Source organism: Atractosteus spatula, chromosome 28, assembly GCF_055471065.1.
Source record: "Atractosteus spatula isolate fAtrSpa1 chromosome 28, fAtrSpa1.hap1, whole genome shotgun sequence".
Taxonomy (NCBI): Eukaryota; Metazoa; Chordata; class Actinopteri; order Semionotiformes; family Lepisosteidae; genus Atractosteus; species Atractosteus spatula.
In genome coordinates, this window is record NC_142733.1 from 3,240,168 (window position 1) to 3,265,028 (window position 24,861).

The following is a 24,861-nucleotide window of genomic DNA, read 5'->3' on the forward strand; positions in this document are numbered from 1 at the left end:
CTGACGCGGCACAGAGGTCAGCACGCTACACCTGCACGTGCACGCTGGCGCGGGCAGAGGTCAGCGCGATACACCTGCACGTGCACGCTGGCGCAGGCAGAGGTCAGCGCGATACACCTGCACGTGCACGCTGGCGCGGGCAGAGGTCAGCGCGATACACCTGCACGTGCACGCTGGCGCGGGCAGAGGTCAGCGCGATACACCTGCACGTGCACGCTGGCGCGGGCAGAGGTCAGCGCGATACACCTGCACGTGCACGCTGGCGCGGGCAGAGGTCAGCAGAGACTCACCCAGTAGCTGCTGCAGGGCAGGGGGAGTGGGGCCCAAGAGTAGCTGCCCAGACGCATAGTGCTGCACTTTGGGAGGTAGCTGATAGAAGGGGCTTTGAGGTGACTTGTATGCATCTGCAATGATAAGAAGCCACAATTAACCACCTTTATAAAGACAGAGCAGGAAAGTCTGAAAGCCTGAGAAAAAATTAAACTCTGCTTATTGTATGGGAGTTGTGATTGTGAGTTTCACATCAAGTAATTTAAATAAAACATCAGTCTGCGGTGCAAGAGAAAACTCTGAAGGTCTCATGGTCATCCATACTCTACAAACAAATCAGCACAATTCACACAGATACTAAGCACATGCTGAACAAAGACTCAAACACCGATCGCACTGCTATATTTGCACGTACAAGAATCCACACCCTGAAACTGAAGCAAGCATTTCTCCTGATTCATTAAGCATCATAATGTAAATGTCTAACTCTTCATGTTTGGTAGCAACACTTGTTTACAAGTCTGCAGGAGACTTGCTGACCCTAGCAGCTGGCAGTCTAGCGAACTGACTGAATTACGACTCGGCCCGCCTCACCCTGAGGGGGCGCTGTGGAGTGGGAGACGGTCTTGGCGTGTAGCAGCTCCAGGGCGCTCTGGGTCTTCTTGCTCTTGCGCTCGGCGGCGGCGAGTGTCTTCTTCGGGCGCCCGCGCTTCCTGCCGCCCAGCTTGCGGCCCTTCCCCATGAGCCGGGCGCGGCGCGGGCGCGACGGAGACGCCTTCGCCAGCGGCACCACCCCCTGCTTCTCGTCCTCCCCGCCGGAGTCCTGGGGGCCGAAGAGGGACAGAGTGAGGAGCCGGGAGGGAGGGACAAAGCTGGAAACAGCAGCTGAACAGAGCCAGACCAATAATAACAACCTGATCATCACATCACAAGGCCTGAACTCCCTTTCACTTGACACCTCAGCTGCTGAGCACAGCAGCATCCAACCCCCAGGCACACTTGACAGGTGATGCTGTTCACTAGCTCCTAAGCCTGTCTAACTGGCATGCTGCTCCTGCAGTCCCCCGCCTGATGTGATTACACAGTTGCAGATTTCTGTTCACCCGCTGTTGATGAAGCTGTACGCAGCACACAATCACAATTACAGTGTTTGAAAAAATTATATAGAATTAAAACAAACACATGCAGGTAGGTAGGCTGTGAATAGTTTGCTAAACTGGGTTCCAGTAACATGCAATAAGAGCCACCCTTGTCCTGGAGAGCCCCAGTTCAGTTAGTCTTACCGGACAGCTTCAACAGTCGCCTGGAAGCTATTAATGAATCAAGCAAGTAATCTGTTCAACTAACAGGACTCGAGCACTTAAGGACTCAAGGATTTTAGTCTTGCATGTTCTCTTAACTCAATAAATTGCCGTTTAATTGCTTACAATGGATTTGATCTATGGGTTTAGAAATAGTCATTTTAATGCAAATCCTGCAAATCCTGCAGGATTGGGGCTCTCCAGAATCATGGAGACCCCTAGTTTGCCTTTTAAAGAAGGCATGCTGCTGGAAAATAAAAGCTGGTGGGGCAGAGGCCCTGCGGAGGCGTGCCGGTACCTTATGTTCTTGTGCCTTGGTTGGGGTGGTGGTGTTGCTCTTGCTGTCCTTGGACTCTTTCTGCTGACGTCGTCGAGCTGCCTCCTGTTCCTCCTGAAACACAGCAGTAGCACTCGGCCTCAGAGACAGACAGTCCGCCACACCTTTGCACCCCCCCACTCTCCATCCTCCACCCTCCACCCCCAAACACAGCCCCCAGGCTGAGCTGGTGGCGGATCACTGAAGGGCAGCTGACCAGCTGCCTTTCTGCACCACTACTTCATGCCTACAGGAAACAGGGGGAGACACTGATGGACACACATTCAAAACAGTCGATTTATACATGAGGCTGACCCGCTCTCCCAAAGATCAAGCCTGTGTTATTTTTATTCTGGCAAATCTGTTACTGCAGATACTCTGACTATCGATAGTAAAATCATATCAATAAAGACTAAAACACAAAACACAGGCTCAAGCTACTTCACTTCAAAATTCTCAAAGACCCAGTAAATAAGCCCTCGATGCTTTCAGAAATTCAGAAAGCAGGCGATTATCAACGTGAGGAATGTTGTGAGGAATGCGGAAGGTGAGGAATGCGGCACTTACCCTGAGTTTAGGATTTTTGAGACTAGAAAAATAGTTTTCAAGCTACAATGAAAACAGAGAAAAGTCCCAGATTAACCAAGGAAAGAGCAGCAGCAGGTAGCAAGGTCCAACCTGCATTCTGTATTTTCATATTTCAGTCAGGACACATTGTAATATAACATAATACAGTGCACGTCAACATTAATAAATGCAAAATGAATAAAACATGCTCTGGAACCTGTTGGTGTACTCATCATATTTCAGTGGGACTGGCTGAGGCAGTCCACAGTAAATAAGGCAGGAAGCTGAAAGAGAGTCTAAAAGTTTCTCTCAACAAACAGTCCTCAGATATTGTTAAAAATTAAGTTTATACACTAGACAGAGATGTTTTTCAACCCATCTAATCAACCTTTTGGATCATCAAATATCAGAAATACGCTCAGTCACGTCCAGACTGCAGAACCCCTAGTTGCACAGCCAGACATACCTGCGTAGGTTCATTCTGTACACCTCAGGACTTGAACCAATACCATACAAAGACCTGCGGACCCCCACCAGTGATCAGAAATCACAAACCCAGTGCCTGATGGCTCGTCTCCACTGGGTGAAAGAAAGAAACCTGCAGCAGACGGACCAACTAGCAGAGTGCTGCTCTTGTAATGTGCAATGGAAAGATCAGTTTTTTTTACCTGGGCTTTGATACTTCCTTGTTGGTTAAGACAGCTGGGTACTTTCTTTGCATCACAAAAATAACTGCAAGAACTTAATATAATTTGGGAAGGATACTTCACCGTTAGGTTTTCTTTGAATGTAATCTAGCTAAACCTCAAATATCAGTAAATCAAAATTGAGTGTCTCCTTGTTTGATAAAACATGATAAAAACCAAAAGAAAGTATAAAATATTAAAACTGTTGTACTTTGATACGACCATAACCTAAAGTTCAACTTCAGTGTCATGTATCAGTAATTGCACGACATAATATATGTACATTATGTCTCATATTTTTACCTTAGCTACTGCTGCATTTAATCAATATTTCAAAAGTAACCCAATTAGGTTTTTGACTTGGAGTGAAGTAACAGGTGATGTTACACAGAAATAATGGAACAGGTATTCAGTAATGGAATACTTTTTCAGAGTCAGCCTCCTAACACTGGAAGTCATCACTGGAGGCAAGGACGTGTCCAGTTCGCGACCCCTGGTGTCTGGGCCTGCTGGGAGCAGCGCAGCAGGCAATACTCACTATGGTGCGGTCTATCGTATGCAGGTAGTAAGAAACTGGCTTCCCAGTCCAGGACACAGAGCCTCTCAGTGGCGACAGCTCTACCACTCTCATTATTGTGCCAATATCTGCAGGGAGGGCACGGAGGACAAAGAAAAAAATGGAATCATTTTTGGGGGGGGAAACAAAGCAAAGGAAAAGATTACTGTCAATGCAGCGTCGCAGTGCATCTGCTTTTCCCTCAGCAAGCAGAATGCAGACAGAAGCGAGCGGCAGCCTGCCTGTAACGCCACAGGAAAGCTGATCGCTCTGCTCCCTCCCATCCCTAACAACTCATCAATCAAACCTGAACGATGGCAGCACTGCTGCTGATAAGAGATGCTAACACCAGTGACGCAAAAAAAAAAAGAGTGCTTTCCACTTACCACTCAAGTTTCGGCTGTTTATTCGGAAGTTTAGAGGTGCAAAAGGTTTTGAGGATACGATTTTGCCACCTGGGGAAACGGGTACAAGACGGGAAACGCAGACAGGAGGTTGATATTCAGCTTTGAGAAGCACGTATACAACAGATTTAGATTTTCATATTTTATTTAAGAGCCCTTTGTAAGATACATATTTTCAGGTCCTTCTCATTATTTCCTTTAAGAAAGCTCTCATTAAATCAGAAACAATACATCACCCAAATGACTTAGACTCTGATCTTTACTCTCTCTTGTAAATACTTATTAGACGTTATTACACAAGATTTGGTTTACCATGTGCTTGAAATCATTAAAGATCTGAGGGACAGCTGCATGGCGCTGCGCGGTTTCTCAGAAGCCTGCACCTACCTTCCTTCATGTTAGCAAAACGTTCCTTCAGCTGGTGATCCACCTCGGGACCAAAGGCAAAGTTATTCACAAATATCACACTGCAAGACAACACATGGATTATTACACAGAAAGGCAGCACTTCAGAGAAAACAGATCAAACACAGAGGAAGGAAAAAGGAGAAAGGATGCCTAACTGTGTGTGCAAACTTCCGTTTTTGAGCTTGTGGGCACATCTGACCGTGGGTGCGAGTGCATGCTGTGGCTGTATGTACGCGTCAGCTAAAATGAACTGGATGCAGGATGCCAGTGTATTAGGGAGTCTACACAGGCCTGGGCTTTTGAACAGTGTTAATGTGCTCCAATTATGCTATTGAGTATGAAATGTGGCAGCTAGGATCTGTGGCGAGTAGTCTGAAGAGTGCACGGCCAGCAAGGGCTGGAGAGGAGCACTGTCAGAGAGGAGGGCATGCCCGTGGCGGTTGCTGCTGTCAGCTCTCTGTGTGGGACGGGTGGCCTCCTCACAGCTTTACCTTGTGTTTGCTATTCTCTCCTTCCACTCCTCAGACAAGAAGTCCCCTCTCTCCAGCTGCGAAACAGACAGCGGTAGGTTAGACCAATGCAGGGTTCCAGAATTAGTCAGAACTGAAGTTTAAGTTGATTCCAGCCAAGGCTGGAAGTTGGAGTTTCTCTAGATCAGCTTTTACACATCAATTCCCAGTTCTCTTCATAATGTTGCAATTTGAAATAGACAAAACACTATCTGCTGACCAAAAATGGTCATAAGCCGGGGAAAGAAATGCTGACATCTTATACCTTAAAGGATCTGCAGTTGTAGAAATGTAATCATGGTGTTTAATGAGAAAGAGAAGTGGAGACAAATGTTCATTTAAATCAATACGCAACAGAAAAAAAGTATATTTGCCTACCTTGTAGTACCGCTTGGATTGGATTATTTTCATTATTATACATAACAGACTTTTATGAGCCTGTTATTTGATTTCAATAAGTAAGACCACAGTTTAAGTCTTCACCCTATACATTTATGATCATCCAAAAAGAAATTAATATTATTTGTTCTGCATATAATGGCAAATTAATTTTTAATAAACCATAGCTGATTTAATTCTAAAATACTTCACAGTTGTAATAAAAATAAGAACCCGTTTCACAGACAAAACCAACACAGCCTACAGTCCCCCCCTGCAGACACCCTGCCAGATCAACAAGCGTCTTAATCAGCTTTCTCTTTCTACACACCCTAATTTGGCCATGCCCTTCCATGAGAGTTAAAATCTAATCCAAGTTATCCACAGCATTCCAAGGAAATCTTTAACCTAGACTCCTCCTGTTTGTTCCCCCAGACTTCTCTTGGTGCATTAGACAAGCTTTGTATGCACAGTGCTACTGATCCCTGACCAGAACTGTGAGGGCCCAGTTGGTGCGTGCCTAATGTGTCATTTAACTTAAGGGAGGCCAGGACTCACGCGGTCTTGTTACTCACTCTTCATAGGCCTGGGGGGGAGGGGGTACTCATTATTAATTCCCAGCCCCCCCACCCGTTAATTTTGTGGAGGGGGGGGGGGGGGGGGGATTTCTGTCCAGGTTGGCGACACGCGGATTGAGCGCTACTGGTCGGCGCCATGATGGCGCTGCTGGAGTGATGCGGAGCTTCTAGGCATCCTGGGCAGCCCACTCACCGTGTACTCGCCATGCTTCTTCCCGTACCACCTCATCCACTTCTTGAACTCCTTGTCCATCGACTGCAGAAACAAGCACAGGGCAGCTGGTCACCCCACCGCTTCCTCATCACGCTGACCCCCAAGCCTGTGGCTCCCCTCATTTCTACACACACCTGCTTCTGGTTTCGCGCCCGTTTACGACCCGACTCCTCGCAGTCCAGAGGTGGCGAACACGCGCCATATTTAACTTAACCTTTGTAAGGTTCTGTAAATAAAACAGTCGGGCAACGGGAGACTCTCCTGGGTCGGTCGGGAGGGGGGGGGGGGGGATTGCAGCCTCACCTCAGCGTAACTTGCTGGGATGTCCGCCTTCTCCACACCATAAAAGTGTTTGCAGTTCGTCGCCGCGGCAACCTGCAGCACCACCTGTCCCACACCTGTGAGCCAAAGAGGAGCCCATTCCAATCAGTTAATCTGAACCAACCAACGCAATCCGCCTCCTCTTATTACTAACACACCAATAACAAGCACAGGTCCTTCCAATTCAGATAACTCCTCGCATTCACGCACCCTCAACAATGAGCTGCAAAGCCTCAGGCTCGATACACACCTGCACTACACACTTTCTGCATGGTCTACCATGACTTTTTTCTCTCTCACTACTACATATTTATTGTCCACAAAATTTATTATGATTTATAATAATGATAATTATTCCTGTTATTTATTATGTTCGTAATGTGCTGTCCACATTGTGGTGTCGTCTGCTGCACTGTCCCTGTCCCGAGAGATCAGCGCGATTAAGAATTCCAGTGTACATGTGGCAGTAAACTACTCTACTACCTATATGGAGCCTTTTATTTCAAAAGGTCCCCAAAGCAGATTACAGATAGGAAGGGATCCAGTGCTCTCAAAGGAGTCACGCGACGGACCACCACCGCGCGTCAACAAGAGAGCGGCTGCTGACCACTGCCGAGGTCCACGAAGGTGTCGTCCTCCATCATCTCCATCTCGTCGATGATCTGCGCCACCAGGTCGAAGGAGGTCTCCCCGTACACCTCGGGCGAAAAGGGCTCGTAGTTGTTGAGCTTCTCGGGGTCGGTGACGGAGTGGTTGTAGACCTGTTGCAGGATGTGCCTCAGCAGGCCGTTGGAGGGGCGCGTGTTCAACTTCATGGGCTGGGTGGTGCCCTTCCACTGCAAACACACAGCCACACGAGCACCTGAGACAGCTGTACAGCTGACAGTATTTCATTTATACTGCACACCGCAGTTTCTAGGCCATTTCTTCCACCATCCCCACTTTATAATCGCTACACACCCCGAGAACTCACTGCTACATTCTCCTTCTGGTCAGCTTCAAGAAAGTGGTCAGTAAGAGCTCAGGAATACCTAGTACTTCCAGGTCACTCCATGGGAGCATCACTCCAGCCAAACCTTAAACCCACCCTTAATCACTCTGTTAACACTGTTGCTATAGTAGTGAGAGACAGATTACATGAAATACTATGACTTGCAAGGGACTGATGTTTCAGATTTGAGTGCACGCTGTCCAGATCACTTTAATCTCACCTATTCAAGTTACTGGACTCATGAGCTTGTTAGGCAGTTAAGCAGTTTCATTATTTCTACTCACCAGCTGATGGATGCTGTCGATCGCCCTGTTGTACTTGTCACACAGCCTCTGCATGCTCTCAAAACTGCAACAGAGAAAACAACACCGACACATTGTTAAATAAATAAATATTCACTGCGAGACAAACCCTGAAACTGCATAAGAAGCCCCTCATGACCAATTTCTACAATGAGAAATACAACACTAGGGACAGAAAAATACCCCTTCCACACACAGGGTACACACAATCACTGGGCAATAGAGTTTAGCATTTCAACCTCAACACCTAACAATAGCCCACTACTAGGGCTGGGCGACATACCAAAAATTTACCGATACTGACGTTAAGAATCTCCACCGACCTAATTTTGCTTATGTCGGTATGTTCGGTAAAAGCTTTCCCCACTGCGTGCTTTCATGAGCGGTCCCCTTAAAAAACGACAACACCCAGTCGTCATATCCAGTCACATGCTTCTGCCTCGTCCACCCCTTGCTCTTCATTCGAAACACAAAGACGCGTGCCGGGCGTGAGGCAACACGAGCGCTCGTGCTGAAAGCTGGTCAGGCAGGGAGGACTCAAGTACAAACGAAGACGAGCTGGTATCTAAAAAAAGATTCCATGTCCATCGTTTGGTCACATTTTGGCTTCAGCAAACAGGATACTAAACAAAGAGAAGTCAGATGTAAACTGTCGGAAAACCGTTTTCTGTGCCCAAACGTTACACGAGCATCTTGTTTCATCACTTGAAACACAACCATACGAAGAGTGCATGAGAGAGACTGACAAGCGCACTCAGGGCCAAAGTGATTCCCCAAACAACCGTCTCTAACACAAGCATTTACTAATGCCACTCAATATGCACAACATTCACGCACATGGAACGAGAATTTATATCGAAAATTTATAAGATGAGACACTTAGATTTAGTTTGCATTTGATAAATATAGAACTTTGAATATTTTTCATAAATGCAATGTTAAAATGTTCAATTAATGTTCATTAAAAGTTACCGTTTCCACAAATTATGTCCTTGAAATTATTTTCAAGACATTGAGATAAGATGAGGTGTCTGCGGCTTTAATAGTTTTGCATATTTAAAACATGATCTTTCAGCATATCATGTAATTATATAATTTCAAGGGTTTAAAAAAATATTGTTAATTTATCGTTAGAGGTAAATGTGTGAAATTATTGTGATATTGATTTGAGGTTATATCGCCCAGCCCTACCCACTACCATCATCTGAAGCAATGTGGACTGCACGACTTGCTGCCCTTTGACCCTTGACCCCATGCTGCAAATGGTTCGCTCTCACCTTTTGGTGTCATAGTCAATCAGTACATAGTTCTCCATGGCCAGCTTCAGGTCTGGAATCTCCTCACACACCCACCTTTGAATGAGCAAAAGATAAGGATCACCTTCAACACCTGCTCTGGTGAGTTAAAACTGTTCACTCAAGAGCATCACACTCCATTAGGATTACTGTATTTGAAGTTGGACAATTTTGGTATTTTTAAAATATTCTCTGAAAGGAATGGTTTTAAATGATGGTCTGAAAGCAGATGAAAATGCCCAATGCACTTATTAACACTGTGGTTGTAGGTGGTGGTAGGGTATAGGGATAAGAGAATAAAACTAAATGATTTTAGTTCTTACCGAATTGTTTCAATAATTTCATGAGCAGCATCATGGTGTTTATCCTGTAACGAGAAAGAGAGACAAAATAGAGTTAAGAAGCTGAAAACAAATCACATCACAGCTGCCTGTAGACCTGCAGAGAGCACATCAGTGACAACCGTGCCTGTCCTCTGGTCAGCATCTCAGACCAACCTGCCTCCTCGCTGTTCAAGCTAAGGTTATCATCAGCAGAAAGTTGCTCATCCCAGTAAAGGCGGCAGCAAGCCAGAGCCTATCCTGGCAGGACAGAGCACAGGACTGGACTGAGGGCACACAAGTCCACTGCGGGGGACATCTGAGAAGAGCCGAGCAAACCAGCAGAAACCCACGTGAACATGAGAAGATCATGGAAATTCCACGCAATAGTACCGCTTCCCTCTATAACTTTGTCTTAAATTACACTGCGGACTGCAGATTTTAGACCACTGCATAAAGCATTACACCGTATAGCATTTACATTGTTACCTGCCAGTTTTAAAATGTACCACTGTATTTAAATTACTGACGGTAAGTTTCCTTGGATGAAGGAGTCAACTAAATTATAGATTCGTGCAAACAAGCAGGTGTGTTTTCAGCCTGTAAGCAAGACCAGCCGAGAGAGAGAGAGAGAGAGAGAGAGAGAGAGAGAGAGAGAGAGCATCTCTCTGCTGCTGCCCGGAGCAAGGGCCAGTAGACGTTTATTCAAACCGATTCAGGGAGGGAGGGAAGAAGGAAGATCCCCTCTGCGTCCATGTTCTGCTCCTACTGTATTGAGTACCACCATCTACTGTCTCCTCTGTGCATTCTCATCGTGTTTATCTTGTGGATTTTTTATTGTCCATTGGTAATTGTTGTCATTGTTGCTGTTGTCATTCTGTAAAGTGCTTGGAGGAGCCACCTTTAAAGGCGCTATATAAAATAAAGTTGATTGTTGACTCCTCTGGGCTCTGTCGCCAGGGCAGCGGCGTGCGTGCTCCGAGACGGTGTTTTGGATTTGGATTGAGAGCGCACAGTGCTGCCGGAGTGACTAATCCCTCTGCACTCGAACAGAGGAATTCAGGAATTCTAGCCATTCGCCTCCCTGACCTACTGACCCAGTTCCTGGTTCCCATCCCACCGGAGCGCCTGCGAGGCCGGCGGCTCAGGTCTCTCCACTAATAGAATTAGACAGGTTCCTGTTTTCCACCTCTTTAACCCTTGTGTTCCCGTCACGTTGTGGTAAAGTACAGAGTTTCACTGCCTGGGCGAAGTTATCTTGATTTTACCTGGCATTCCCCACAAAGCTAACAAAAGCTGAAGCCTTCACAGCGCCGTGTTTCATTTTAACTTTTTTTTTTGGCTTGAAGCGCCTGCTTTTTTGGGAGTAAAGGACGCTGTATTTTACGCTAACGGAAAGCGCACGTATACATTCACATATATATTTATACCCAAACTCGAAAGGGAATAGGCACGCACAACTTTCAATTCTATATTAAAAACTGTCTTTTAAAACACCTCACGCAGGCCGGCGTGTAAACAAACCTGCGGGCGCGCCCGTCCCCGCCGGGAGCGAGCGCGACGGCGAGGCGCGCCGGGCCGGCTCACGCACAGACGGCGTGCCGGGGCACGCGCGGCACGGCTAAAAATAGCCGCCAGCGAGCGAGCGGGGGGGCGAGCGCGGCGGGATCAGAGAGCTCTCCCTCCCTCCGACCAGCTGCAGGGGGGAAGCGCAGCAAAACCCAAAAAAACTGCACGGAAGTGACTCAGGCGGACACGCTGTCCCTCTCTTACTACCGTTCTCTTGCTCATCTTTTTCCCCAGACTGAGTCACCGGCAGGGGAGTACAGAGATGAGCAAGATCGCGCCCCTTCACTCCACATTACTCACATTCCTCACAAGAACAAGTGACTAACAAGAGCACGTCTGTTACATAAACAACGAGAAATGTGTCAGCTCCCCGCCTCCCAGAATGTCCTTTCTGAGTCTCATTCAACCCCCTGTTAGTCTAATTGTAGGATGGAAGTTACACTGATGAGCTGTTTCGTTTCCTCTTTGTTTTTGAGTCAGTCACCAGTCTGTGCTGCGCGTTCACCGAGTCACGCCTGAGCGACACCAGCAGGGCTCTTTCTGCTGCGGCCTTGGGACAGCACAAGTGACCGCAGACGCTCAGCGACCGGGCCTCACTCCCTTCTCCGCTCAATCCCCATCAGAACCCGGCCAGGGGTGCGCGGGGAATGCTTGAACTAAGCCCGGAGGTTTTGGAAAGGGCTGTTTTTCCTGCCGGTTCTTGGCAGAGAGGTCTGTTTGTGTTGGAGTCGGCAAGTGTTGTGCGTAGCATGTGGATCTGAGGGCGTGTGAGTCAGGGTGTTTACGGTGTGGGGTATGGGGGAGAGTATGTGGGTGTCCCACACGCATGTGGGTTGACGATCAACTGCGCTAATCTATCCAGTTCAGTCAACAGCACAATTTGAAAGTATACATAACTGAGCTCTGTATTTACACAGAGGTACACAAGGCAAATGCACGCACACACAGTGCGCCTCTTTCCAGAGCTCAGAGGTGTTCTTCATATGGAAGCAGTTTGGGATGATTTAATGAGACAGATGAGGAGTGTGAGTGTGTGTCTGAGAGAGAGAGAGACGGGGTGTCTGGAGTTGGTTTCTCTGTGCAGACAGTGGCCATGTACAGTCAAGCTGTATATTAAAGTGAACACATTAATGGTACTTTCATACACTTACACACAGTAACCTCTCCCCGGACTGTTGGACGACTGAACTAAAGTCAGCAAATTCAAACTGGGTCAAAAAGTAATCTTTTTTTTATATAATTGGTGTGCATTAAAACGGACTGTGGTCACTGACCAGCCCACTCTCAGGGGGACCATTTGCAGATCACAAAGACAGAGGCCGTGGTCCCCCCCCTCCCATGACCCCCTTCCAGTCCGACTATTGTTTGTGCAGAAGGGTCACAGAGCCCTGCGCGGCGCAGCTACACCCACAAACACCGCGACGATTCCAGGACTGAGGAGACCGACACCATGAGTCAAAGATTTGAGCACATCTGTCTTGAGTTGCGGAATTGAAAGGAAGAAAATTGCCTGTTTAGAAAAAAAACAGGAAAGAGACTAAACAAGACTCGTTGTGCACAGGAGTTAGATCCAAATCAGGTTACACCAGCTCCAGAATTTTACTGACTGCATTGCTGAAGCTCAAATGCAAATACTGAGCATTCAGCAGCATCGATGCATGTAAAGAGCATTAACCACTTCCCTACTTTAAAAAGGAGTATACAAACCCCCCGACTTTAAAATGGAGCTGCCAGGTTTATATCTTTGATAAGAAGCCTTGTCAAGGCAGCCAGGCAACTTAGCTGCAAATACAGATAGTGACGCATTCGGCTGAAACTCGGCAAACATGCGCAGATGCAGCTAGCATGCACTGGCTGAACGCGCCAAGCTTAAGGAGGCCAGTGCTGGCAGTGTAGGTGGCTCTGTGCTTGCACAGGACAAAAACACAGATCCAGAACACAACAGTACACCAGGCGGAAACAACACCGGACCCCCCCGAGCACAGCTGCTCGAGGCACCGAGAGATACCAGCTCTTGGATTAATTGTAACATGAATGCGGTTATTCGTACAGTGGCCTTTCATATACAGGAGAGAGTGACTTCATCCACCACCTTAGGGGAGCAGCCATTCTGCACCAGTAGCTCAGCTGAACAGCAGGGTGAAGCAGAGAAGCAAAGAGAAAAAGTGGAGTGGAAATTCAGGCCGGACTGAGCATGTCTGAAATCTGGGATCTCTGATGGAAATCTCATCTCATTCCACAGAAGAGGCTGAACCCTTGAGAGAAATGTTTAGAAGTGATAGATAACTTTCACCTCCATGTCCATGGTCTGTGAAAGTCTGCTCAAAATTGAGAGCAGGCCTGACATGACCAGCACCTGATATTGGAGCCTGTACAAAAACAAGTAGCAGGTAAACCCTGGCCTGGAATGAACTGCTGAGCAATAGGACAGCTTGTCCTCTCCTTGAGAGGGAGTAGGAGAGCTGACAGTAGAACAAGGCTGACTATAACCCACATTACTGGGAGCTCTGTCAAGAGGAAAACGCAGGTTACCTAGTTTAATCCCCAGAAATTGTGTCCATATTTAACAGCCCATCAGTGACTCAGCCCTTAGCAGCCACAGGTGCTGAGACACCCGCATCGGCAAGCAAGACCAGTTTTCCAGATGGCTGGGTATTCCAGGGAAACCAGTATTCGTCATCAGCTTTCTCTGAAATCAGCAGAATGAAAGCAATCTCTCCGATCAAAACGCACACAGGTGATTAAGTCACAACTATTTTCCTTCTAAAACCACATTCAGGGTTTTTTCTTTGACGCTACAGATTTTTTTTAACACGCTTCTTTATACTGAAGTTCTTAGAAAAAAAGATAACGGAAACAGCCTCAGAGTACTGTCAAAAAACCACAGCCTTCTCGTCTCTCTCTGATTGTTTTTGTATTCACTCCCTCATCCACGCCTCCATTCAGACCACCCTCCAATCTGATAAGGGCAGCCAGACGCCCCCGAGCTGTGTCACCTCACGCAGAGCTCTCAGCTGCCCGGCCTCCACCTCCACAGCCTGCGCACATCCACTCCCAGACACACCCCTCTGACGCCTGGTCGACCAGCTCTGCTGTTGCACAAGCCGAGACAAACGTTTACCCCATTGTCTTATCTTGTCGCACCGCACCACAGGCGGGGGAAGTGAAACTCTGTTCGTATGTTAGCAAAACAAGTTTATGTCAACTCCCAACGTGCTTTTCAAGCCTCCCTGTCATCTACTACACCTCAAGACAGCAGAGAAGTGTTCCGTTTAATTCTTACACTGTCCGGGGGGCATTGCTATTCCTGCTTGTCCTCAGACAGTAATGATGTGAATATTAAACACAAGCTGCGCCATATTCTTTCCTGCAGGAGCAACACGCATGGTCTGCGCATTCCCAGTTGTGACAGTGGCATGCTTGGCCTTGGACAGGTGCGGATATGCAGACAGCTGTCCCGCCCAGAGATTAAAATTGGACTTTCCTGTTTTAACACCACAGATGAACTCGAAACCACTGTGGAACCCGAGAGCCAGCCCCCGCACCCGCACGCTGCCGTCTCCCTATTCCTAAACTGGAGCAGGAACTCCCCCAATCATAGATCCCAGCAGACTTCTGTTGTAATGCTTCGCGTCAATACAGTGCTTTCTTTAACTCGAGCCTGAATTGCACAGTGATTCTTTTCTTAAGAGCGGGGAGGGCCAGCTTGCACAAGGAGCACACCGCTCCCGATGAGGACGAGCAGGGAGTTCCCCAAGGATGAAATCCAGCGCACGGAGCCGTTCAGCAATGCCGCACGTTTCACTTCAACGCGCGTTCGGGGCAGCATGACGTCATGACGACAGATCAGAGCGCTGCGAGACGGAGAATTCATCCCGGAACTAGGTCAGGCCCACTGTGGGAGGCGACCGCTGGGAGTCGCGTCAATACTGCCGTTTCACTCGCTACCTGAAGTGACCCTTGACGGCCGGCACACACGACAGGCTGACCGGATCTCGGGGGGAGGGGGGGGGGACGAGTCGGCGCCAGCTCCGTATTTTTAACAGCGGTGCTCTTTCTGTCCCAGCAGCTCAGTTCAAGCGTCCCGCCCCCCAGGGGCTCTCCACTCGGGACACAAGCACGTATCCCAAAACACTGGACTCTCGTTCAACGCCCACTTGGAGACCACCAGCACAAAATCGGATCCGTGACTTTATTTGAAATGGGGAAAGCGCCTGTTTCGACTGTCGCGTTGAGAACGACGAGATTTGATTAGTCTAAACATCTGCTTGTAAATTCATGCTAAATACCTCTGCGATGCATCACGGATTTAAGGCAGCCGGTGACCTTATGCGTCTGTACTACACCTTAAAAATACTAACACGCATTAAAACACCTCATGTAAGTCACTATGTCGTTTTCCGTACGGCACCGAGCTAAACTGTACCATCTAGCCAGCTGTCAAGATTGCTTTGCGAAACGTGTATCAATTAGTTCTGTCTGAGCTTTCATGTTCCGACGCAAATGCAGCATTTTAAACACGGTGCAGCAAAACCAGAGACTGAAATCGCACCCCTAACGACCAGCCCTCCCTTTTAAAAAAACAAAACAAAACATGCAAAAATAGAAAATAACCGAGACGACGATCCCCCAGCCACTGTAATACTACTGCAGGCAGAACCAGTCAGACACCAGACAGATCTGGTCTAAATAAGACGCCCCCGAGGCCCCCAGTCGCCTGTGATTATATTACATCCACAGACGTCGCTAAACCAGCTTTCTGGGGGGCTTAGGGGGGAAAGAGGGGGTACGCTACAGCCAAGACAAAGCAATCAAGCAGCTAAGCAAGCATGAAACCCCGAGTCCAAACTCCAAGAACAAACTCAAAGACACACAAACGCAAAGGCTGCCCCCCACCACCCGAGGGACACGGGGCAGCGCACGGGACCCCCTAAAACAGAGGGAAAGAGGGGGACCCCCGCTACAGCCCAGCGCAGCCCGGAGAGAGCCTCCGACCCGCCGCCGTGCGCCATCTCCTCTCCTCTCTCGGAAAGGCAGAAAGTTTGCAAAGACTCCTCATCCCAGCCACAAGCCAGCGTGAAGGGGGTCCGTCCTCATGTGCTGCTGTTGTTGTTTTTTTTCCTGTTTTGAAAACCCCAGTACCCGGTTGTGAGAGTCTGCGGGGGGGGGGGGGGGGGGGGTTTGGACGCGCCGGCCCGTCGACGGGGACGGGGACGGGACGGGACGGGAGGACGGCGAGAGCGACAGCAACAACAATGACCCGACCCAGCCGGAGCGCAGCCCGCCGGCCTGCCAGGCGAGGCCAGGCGAGGCGAGGCGCCGCACGGACACAGCGGGGCTGGGATCCCCGCAGGGGGCGAAACCCGCACAAACAGAGGATTTAGGCCAGCAGCACTCACGTATATCGGTAACGGCCACGGGTAGCCCGCCGCCTCGGCTCCCACCGGCGACTTCAGCTTCAGTTCCAGCCTCTCTCCCATCACCTCCGCTCTCCTCCGGCGTTAGAAACCGAACATTTTCACAGAAATATCGGCAGCGGGAAAGAGAGGAAGAAACTCCGAGTAGGCGGGAAAGGGGAGGGGGGGGGAGGAGGAGGAGGGAGGAAGGCGGACGATTTTTTTTATTTCAATTTTTTTTCCTCTCCCCTCGGTCTCTCTCTCTTTTTTTTTTCTCCTCTTTATCAGTTCGAGCGACTCCGTCCCTCCAGGAGCGCCGCCGCCATCTTGAACCGGCGTCAGGAGAAAAAAAACCCCAGCTCGACCCGGCCGCTACCAAGAGAGGAGGGCGGGGGGGGGGGGGGAGACCGAGAGAGGAGGGGAGGGGAAAGTCAGCCTCCTGCCCACAAAGAGAAGGCGGTTTTCTCGGTTGATCCCCCTGGGAACGGGGGGGGCTTTCTCTGCCGGGGCTGAGTCGCCGCTGGTTGGCGAGAGTGACGTATCCCGGTAAGGTGTGTGTGGGGGGGGGGGAATTTGAAAGGAGTCGCTCGTGCCAATAACGGTCAATGGGCGGGCGGTACCATTTCCCGGCGGCGGGGGCGCCTCCCCTCCACGCCGAGCGGCGGACAAAAGCCAATATTGTGCTGGAGCCGCGCGCCGCGCCGCGCTCGCACGCACACCCCCTGCCAGCCCTCGCTTGCTTTCACTTTCTCTCTCGCCGCCTGGCTCCTGGTGGCCCGCTCACACGGGAGCCTCCCAGGTCGTGCTTAGTTATTGGCCGCCGCCGCAAAGGCGCACAGAGGCCGGGGCTCTGTCCTGCACGGTGCTCCGTGACCGCTCACACACCAGCACCACAGCGCCGCGGGGATGTGAGCGTGCCCAGTCACGCGTGTCACACGTGGAAACACATACTGATTGTTCTGTGGATTAATCACGAATTCGTGCCGACAGAGGACTGTCCATGCAGCGTCATCACAAGACTGCCGGCCAGGGGAATGAAAACAGGGGCAGTGCGGTATGACACAGGACGGGACAGAAGGCCCCTCGGCCCACGCGTGTCCCGCAGAGCGCGCAGATGGCCAGGACACGGTCTGATCATCCCCGCGGGTCCGGAGTGCGTGCGTGCATGCGTGCACACACACACACACATCTCCGCGAGGACCCCCCCCGCCGTGCCAATGCGTGCTTGCGTGCGTACGTGCGTGAGCAGCGGGGCGCGGGTGGTCGGTTGGACCTGCGGGTTTATCGCGGTCCTGTGCGCGCGCTTGGCTCGGGAGTGGGGGGGGGACAGCCGAGATTCCGCGCGCCTCCCTCCGCTGCCACCTGGCGGACAGAGGCGGGACTGCGCGCCTCGCCTCCGAGACCTGCTTTGGGTCATATCGCCCGTCATGTAAACCTTTCCACCCAGGCTAATGTTTAAAAAGGCAAACACAAATGCCCCACCTGCAGCTCTGAGCACTTTCAAACGCAATGCCCAAAGGTCCCTGCTGTGCTCAGCGCACTTAAACCCTCAGGATTACATAGCAGCTCTACTCATACTGAGTTTTATTCCGTTTCTATTACATCTATTATTACGTAACTTTATTTTCATACCCTCAATTTTGTGATTTTTGTGATTTCTGTGATTCTTGTGATTTTTGCGAGCTCGCAGAAAAGACATCTCATTGCCAGCAACTACTGCTGCACGCTGTATTGCTGTGCATTTGATAAATAAACTTTGATTTGATTTAAAACCTGTTACTGCAGCAGGGAAGAGCGTGGAGCTGTGTTTCTGGACCGCCGTGGATAACGTGAGACAGCCCCCAGTTGGCACTCGCCCGCCCCAGCGCCTAAAACCAATCCGCCACCTTTGAGAGGACACAAACAGGCAAAGCAACTGCAACGTCTCTTTATTAGTCTTAAACGGGAGACGAAAACAGGAGGAAGTGTCCGACGCGGGCGGATGATTTCTCCTGTCCGAGCGAACGCCTGCCCCAGCTCTGCAGACACAGCGAGGCCACTGATCGTGGCCCCGGGTGTCAGTCAGCTGTGCTGGTTTGTGCGTGCTCCCTTTCCGGCCTGGTGTTGTGTCGCTTACAGTACACCCTCTCACCCAGCCCTCCCTTTACAGAGCGCCAATTTTCACACACCCCCCCCCCCCAAAAAGCAAAACACATTTCCATGCCTGTTTGCTTGCAAGGCCAGATTGCTGCAGCAGCACAGACCTGCAGCCCCAGAGCGCGACACCCCTCAGCACAGTCTCAGCCGTTTCACACACGTTCGTCAGCGTGCGGGTTACTGGGCAAGGGAAAAAAAGAGTCATTACTGGAAACAAGCAACCATGCTCATGCACTGGAGATTCAGGGCTCCAGCAGACTGAATATCAGTAATACTGGGTGATCTTCTAGACCTCAGGAATGACAGTTTTACAATAAATGGGAATTCTGTTCCCCAGTTTACAGATCTGGACCTTGCGCACAGTGTTTAAGGAGTGATTCCGTTCGGAAGCTGAGGAACAGGATCCGGAAGGATCTGTGTCCCAGGGCTTCTCGTTTTAATGTGCTGGAGCGCAGCAGCTCAGGACACGGCTCTGACTCGGCTGATGAAGAGGGCGGCTGCTTCTTCCTCGAATTCCTGGGGCTCCATGAGCGGCTCCGGGTGAGACTCTCCGGGGGCGCGGGCGAGGGCCATGGCGCGGGCCAGCCTGCAGGGGGCGATCTTGGCGCCGGCCTGCAGGTAGCGGGCGGCGTCGGGGGCGGCGGCGGTGTCCAGCGCGTCGCGGAGGGCCTCCAGCGCGGCCCGGCAGGGGCCCCGCCCCGCGCGGGCCACGGCGGCGTACAGCGCGCGGGCGGCGCGCAGGTGGTCGGCGAACACGGCGCAGGTCAGCACGCCCTGCCGGAAGAGGTCGAAGGGCACGGCCTCGTGGGCCTGGCAGCCCAGCCGGCGCAGGAGGGGCGCGGCCGCCGCCTCCGACACGCCGCCATCCCGGCACAGGCAGCGCAGCAGCTCCGAGTAGGCCTGGCCCCGCAGCCCGCCCCGCCGGCGCCCGCCGCCCTGTGCCAGGAGCTCGTAGGCCAGGCGCACGTTGTTGCTGAAGGCGCACCTGTGGACGGGGGGGGAGACGGGTCAGTTCAGCGGCCGTCCCGGCCCCCACAAGAGGCCCAGCAGTTCTCCCTGACCGGTTCCCCACAGCGCCTCACAGTCAGTGCACGTCTGCACGGTCTACAATGGTTCTTTCACTCCTACATATTTATTGTCCTGATCTAGTGTTGTATTATACTGGGTATATTATAAATATATTAAATCTAGTATATTACTCTATATATAGATGTACTATCTACATGCAGTGGTGTACTGTCCCGAGAGATCAGTGTGAATAAGAATTCCAGTGTACATGAGCATATGGCGATAAACTCCTCTACTCCTGAAGAAGCCTCTCCTGTTCCTCTGCTCGCATACTGCTCCTCTACTACAGGTGGTCTACTCTACTACTACTCTACTACAGGTGGTCTACTCTACTGCTCCTCTACTACAGGTGGTCTGCTCTACTACTACTCTACCACAGGTGGTCCTCAGTCTGTGAGGCGGAGCTGAAACCCCCCGTACTGACAGGCTCGTCACAGCCCTGCCCGCCCCCTGCAGCTGCCCGGCACCGCCGGCGCACCCACCCAGCAGCTGGATGTAGCAAGATTCTGGGGTGCAGAGATCTGGAGGGGCCCCGGTGGTCTACGTCACACGGATCGCTCACGCCGGACCACCGTCACATTCAGAGAAGCGGCGCGTTAATCCAGACCTGGATGACCCTCTTCCTACTCCAGGTTACCATGGCGATCGCTCCCCCGAACCCTGCCAGCCGATCGGTATAACGCCGCCGCCCCCCCAACCAACACCTCCCCAAGCCCTGCGCCCACCTGAAAACCACGAAGCCAATTTGCAACAGTTTAACCTGGAGACCTAAATTGCTAGGATTGAGTGAACTTTGTGAACACTAAGTTTATTATTACCTACTTAATAATAATTAATAATAATTCTTTACACTTTTCTGGACACTCCACTCAAAGGGCTTCACAGGTAATGGGGATCCCCTCCACACCCACCTGGATGATGCGCCAGTCCGCTCCCCACACACCAGCTCTCAGTGTGAGGAGAGCAGAGTGATGAAGCCAGTTCAGAGATGGGGGTTATTAGGAGGCCATGATGGGTAAAGGCCAGGACACCGGGGTAACACCCCTAATCTTTTCAAGAGACACCCTGGGATTTTTAATGACCACAGAGAGTCAGGACCTCGGTTTTATGTCTCATCCGAAGGACGGCACCTTTTCACAGTCCAGTGTCCTCGTCACTATACTGGGGCATTAGGACCCACACAGACTGCAGGGTGAGCGCCCCCTACTGGCCCCACTAACACCTCTTCCAGCAGCAGCCTCAGCTTTCCCAGGAGTCTCCCATCCAGGTACTGGCCAGGCTCACACCTGCTGGGCTCCAGTGGGGCTGCCAGCTGGGAGCTGCAGGGTGACAGAGCTGCCGACTTTAACTTAAGTCCCACTACGTATTTAAATCGGGAACATATAAGAATTTGCACCAAAGCGGGCATCTAAATAAAATAACGTATTCCCCCTCAGACTGCAAGGATTTTACCAAAATAACGGGGGAAGAGCTCAGCACTGGGAGCCAGACGCGGCTGCCTCGTCAGGAAGGAGGATCAGCTGTGAAAAAGCAAGCGAGCGGTGGCGGAGTGTGTCACCTCTGGGAGTGATGGGCCAGGCCGAGGTGCCACAGAGCTCTCGCCCGGAGCTGCTGCTCCGCTCCGCAGCCGCCGCTCGCTGCCCCGTTTTCGGATGCCTGCGCCAAATTCGTGAAGTGATCGGCCAGGAAAGCGATGGGGTCTTCCGCCCTGGCCTCCAGCAGCTTCAGCAGCGCCCCTCGGAGGGGCCCCTCCACTCCCACCTGCGACAGAAACTCTCTCTCCGTGTCCGGTTTGGGGGGTTTCGAGTCCTCCACGACCACCACTGCACCAGACCGCCGCTTCTCCGCCATGTTTGTTTTGGTCATCAACGGAAGTACTTTTCTTGATGCGATGATGCCATCTAAAGCACCATTTTTACTTGGGGCAGAGCTCGACAGCTGTGTTACACACACGTTACAATTGCCTTCCACACAGTCTTTTTAAATCCTAAGCGAGGGGCAGCGCCGCCACTTTATATAATATCAAACCAGTGAAGATCTTGTTACGGTATTAAAGCGCTGTATACAATTCGGCATGTCAGCGGTCGGTTGCCATGCAGAGCGAGTGGCTGTCGCTATGGACGCCGCTGCGTGACCCGGATCATGAATCTTGATGAAAAGGTCAACTCGAGGGTGATGAGTTGTTTTTTTTTTTTGCTCCTCCCTAGCGTACCGAAATAAAAAGTAACGTCTCAGTTTTGTCCAGGTAAGCCTAATGCAACCTGTTGGCAAAACATCTCCGAGGAAGGCATGAGTGCAGGTCTCGAATCAGGCACGGCGTGTGCGCACTCGAATGGGAAATTCAATTTAAAGGCACCAGGGCGACCTGCTGCTGCTCCGTGCAGCGGAGAGCCGAGACTTCCGCTTTGCAGCGGTGTGTTGGAGTTGAGACCTGTCCTGCTATCCCGTCTGCCGTTCCTGAATGGATGTCGGCTGTTGTTGTTGTAGCCTAGGCGTTGTATTCTGTTTTAATAAATTGTCTGCACTTTTTGCGTGGGTCCCAACAGTAGAAATAAAGAAAAAAACAACTTTGTTATTGTCAAAACTGCTGTCTTTTCTCCATTCTCTTGCACGTTTCGTTTATATATATTTTATTCCGCCTATAAGTCCCTTCCCTTCATGTGGTGCCCTAAAGCATGCTTTTCTGAATTTCTTAACTGCCGCGATTTTTGCAGACGGAGCAATGGCTGCGAGGGTGAAGAGGGAGGAGGAAGAGTTCCCAGTGTCGGGACGGGACGGTGACCTGCTCGTCCGCCGCTGTGACGTCACGGTCAAGACGGAATACGCGCCGCGGTTCGATGACGTCGCCACCCAGTGTGAGTACGCGCCTCGGGGTGACGTCACGGTGAAGCCCGACCCCGCCGATAACGGGGATGCCGCGGTGAAATCCGAACCCCCAGACCCATGGGCTCAGGAGGGGCGCAGCGACGTCCTGGCGCTGAAGCTGGAGGTGGGAGACGATGGCCCCACCGTGTGGCCGGAGACTCCAGAACCGCCCGAGGTCACGGTGGAAATCGAGAGCAACTGGGACTCCGACTCCCCGACAGACTTCCCCAGCAGGAGGATCCAGAAGAAACCCAGCCGGCGAGCCGCTCGCAGGAGGCCGATCCCAAAGGTCTACCACTGCGACGTCTGTGACAAGGACATCAAGCACCTGCTTGGCTTCCAGGTGGGCGTTCTGGGACCCTCGTGCAGGGGGAGCTGGCGCTCGTGCTCGGCCGATCTGAGCATCCCGGGTTCGGGGGGGGGGGGGGGCTTTCTCCCAGCAAACTGGACCGGGGATCAGAGCGCGAAACTGACCGAGTGTCGTAGGGGTGTCCTGCAGTGCTTCTAGCTGCGAACGCTTGTGTGGGGCGGTTTGAGAAAGTGGGAGTAAAGCAGGGCGGCTCAGTGATGCAGAGCCTCGCAGCGTCGGGGCCCTAGGTTCAAATCCAGCCAGACCTGGGGTGCTGTCTGTGAGGAGTTTGCATGTTCTTCCCGTGGTCACATGGGTTTCCTGTGGATGCTCCAGTTTCCTCCCGCTGTCCAAACACATGCTGGTAGGTTAATTGACTTCTGGGAAAATTGGCCCTGGTGTGAGTGTGTGTCTGTCCTGTGAATGACTGGCGTCCCATCCAGGGCGTACCCTGCCTTCCGCCTGTTGCTTGCCCCCGCGACCCTGTACCGGAAGAAGGGGTGTCTGTCTGGGATCTCCTCCTGCCTCGTGGTCTCATGCCCCCCCACTCCTGCCTTTCCTCGCAGGAGCACCAGCGGATCCACACGGGCGAGCGCCCGTACGAGTGCCCGCAGTGCCACAAGCGCTTCACCCGCTGCGCCGACCTCATCAAGCACCGGCTGGTGCACTCCGACCGCCGGCCCTACCCCTGCCCCACCTGCGGCAAGTGCTTCAAGCTGCAGGGCGACGTCACCAAGCACCAGGCCGTGCACTCGGCGGCCGAGCCCTTCCGCTGCGCCGCCTGCGGCAAGGCGTTCAAGCGCGCCGCCTGCCTGGTGAAGCACGAGCGCGTGCACGCGCAGGACAGCCCCTTCCGCTGCCCCACCTGCGGCCGCGGCTTCAAGTGGGAGGCGTCGCTGACGGAGCACGTGCGCACGCACACGGGCGAGCGGCCCTTCCGCTGCGGCGAGGAGGGCTGCGGCAAGAGCTTCGCCCACCGCTCCACCTTCCTGCAGCACGGCCGCACCCACCGCAACCAGCGCCAGTTCCGCTGCCCGCGCTGCCCGCGCGGCTTCAACCACCGCTCCAACCTGGTGAAGCACGAGCGCACCCACCGCGAGCCCGGCGGCCGCTGGGGCGGGGAGACCAGCGACAGCGAGAGCCGCCGCGGCGGCCAGGAGGACCGGGCGGTCTGAGCCGGGACTTGTGCTGCAGTGCATCGTGGGTCGGTCTTGTTTCGCCTCTGTACATCATGGCCGTACAGTGGCAGCGGACAGCAGGGTAGGTTTGTCTCCTGAAACCCAAGACCCTCAGAGCTGTGGGTCTGGTGCCCCGGCGCTGGCTCCCTCTCTCCTTCCTGCCGTGAGCGGTAGTGTGCCCGAGGGGGTGCTGGGGTGGCACAGGCCGCCCTGCCTGCGACTGCATGTACATGGCTGATCCCTTATCAAACCATGCAGGGGGCGGTGCAGTAGCTCTGTGGCTCAGGATCTGCGCCTGTGGCTGGAAGGTTGCAGGTTCAAATCCCGCGGCCGGCAGAGGAATCCTACTCCGTTGGGCCCCTGAGCAAGGCCCTTAACCCCAGCTGCTTCAGGGGCGCCGTATAAATGGCTGACCCTGCACTCTGACCCCCAGCTTCTCTCCCCATCTGTGTCTCATGGAGAGCAAGCTGGGGTCTGTGAAAAGACAAATTCCTAATGCAAGAAATTGTATATGGCCAATAAAGTGATCTTATCTTCTCTAGATTGCATTTCCTTGACCCCGTGGGCTAGACTGAACACAGCCCTCCACTCGCTCTGGGCTGCAGGCTGCTACAGTGCAAACGATTTGACAATCAGCTTGATGTGGTTTTTGTCTAACTGGACTCTTCCTAATCCTGCTATTGCAGGGCTTTATTTTGAGTTAATTGCTTCATTAGCTCCACTTTTATTTTTGCACGCATGCAGCATAGACCTTTCATTCATAGACCTCTTCAGATTCGGATTTAAAATCATCTCTTTCTGTTGCAGTTGGAAAACAATAAAGAGTATTAGAAATCAAAGCTGAACCTAAAGCTGGTGTTGGTCTTTTAGTGTTGCAAATGGAG

The 24,861-nt window shown here is 51.8% G+C and overlaps 3 protein-coding genes across 5 annotated transcripts in view; 1 reads left to right on the forward strand and 2 right to left on the reverse strand.

The window, feature by feature from the left end:
* The window catches only part of dot1l (DOT1 like histone lysine methyltransferase), a 41,087-nt gene extending 24,396 nt beyond the window's left edge, over positions 1-16,691 (reverse strand). For all 3 annotated transcript variants that reach the window (XR_016086172.1, XM_088907402.1, XM_088907401.1), the window contains exons 1-15: positions 16,385-16,691; positions 9,420-9,463; positions 9,079-9,153; positions 7,784-7,847; positions 7,116-7,344; positions 6,491-6,585; positions 6,167-6,229; positions 5,000-5,055; positions 4,488-4,567; positions 4,083-4,151; positions 3,679-3,785; positions 2,455-2,496; positions 1,870-1,962; positions 865-1,093; positions 291-404 (exon numbers count right to left, since the gene is read on the reverse strand). Coding sequence is in view for 2 of the 3 variants with exons in the window: in XM_088907402.1 (XP_088763528.1) it covers positions 291-404; positions 865-1,093; positions 1,870-1,962; positions 2,455-2,496; positions 3,679-3,785; positions 4,083-4,151; positions 4,488-4,567; positions 5,000-5,055; positions 6,167-6,229; positions 6,491-6,585; positions 7,116-7,344; positions 7,784-7,847; positions 9,079-9,153; positions 9,420-9,463; positions 16,385-16,465 (1,441 nt within the window). In the remaining variant the exon portion in view is untranslated. The remainder of the gene's footprint in view (positions 1-290; positions 405-864; positions 1,094-1,869; positions 1,963-2,454; positions 2,497-3,678; positions 3,786-4,082; positions 4,152-4,487; positions 4,568-4,999; positions 5,056-6,166; positions 6,230-6,490; positions 6,586-7,115; positions 7,345-7,783; positions 7,848-9,078; positions 9,154-9,419; positions 9,464-16,384) is intronic.
* Positions 16,692-18,295: 1,604 nt separating this feature from the next.
* Positions 18,296-21,451, reverse strand: tpgs1 (tubulin polyglutamylase complex subunit 1). The gene is made up of 2 exons (XM_088907650.1): positions 21,144-21,451; positions 18,296-19,502 (listed from the first exon to the last, which is right to left on the reverse strand). Exons 1-2 carry the CDS (start codon positions 21,449-21,451, stop codon positions 18,977-18,979), a joined length of 834 nt encoding a protein of 277 aa, XP_088763776.1. The 3' UTR covers positions 18,296-18,976.
* A 283-nt stretch (positions 21,452-21,734) lies between these two features.
* LOC148813753 (uncharacterized) lies at positions 21,735-24,822 on the forward strand. The gene is made up of 3 exons (XM_088907745.1): positions 21,735-21,830; positions 22,300-22,793; positions 23,366-24,822. The coding sequence occupies exons 2-3, from the start codon at positions 22,308-22,310 to the stop codon at positions 23,972-23,974; spliced, it is 1,095 nt and encodes a 364-aa protein (XP_088763871.1). The 5' UTR covers positions 21,735-21,830; positions 22,300-22,307; the 3' UTR covers positions 23,975-24,822.
* Positions 24,823-24,861: the final 39 nt, after the last annotated feature.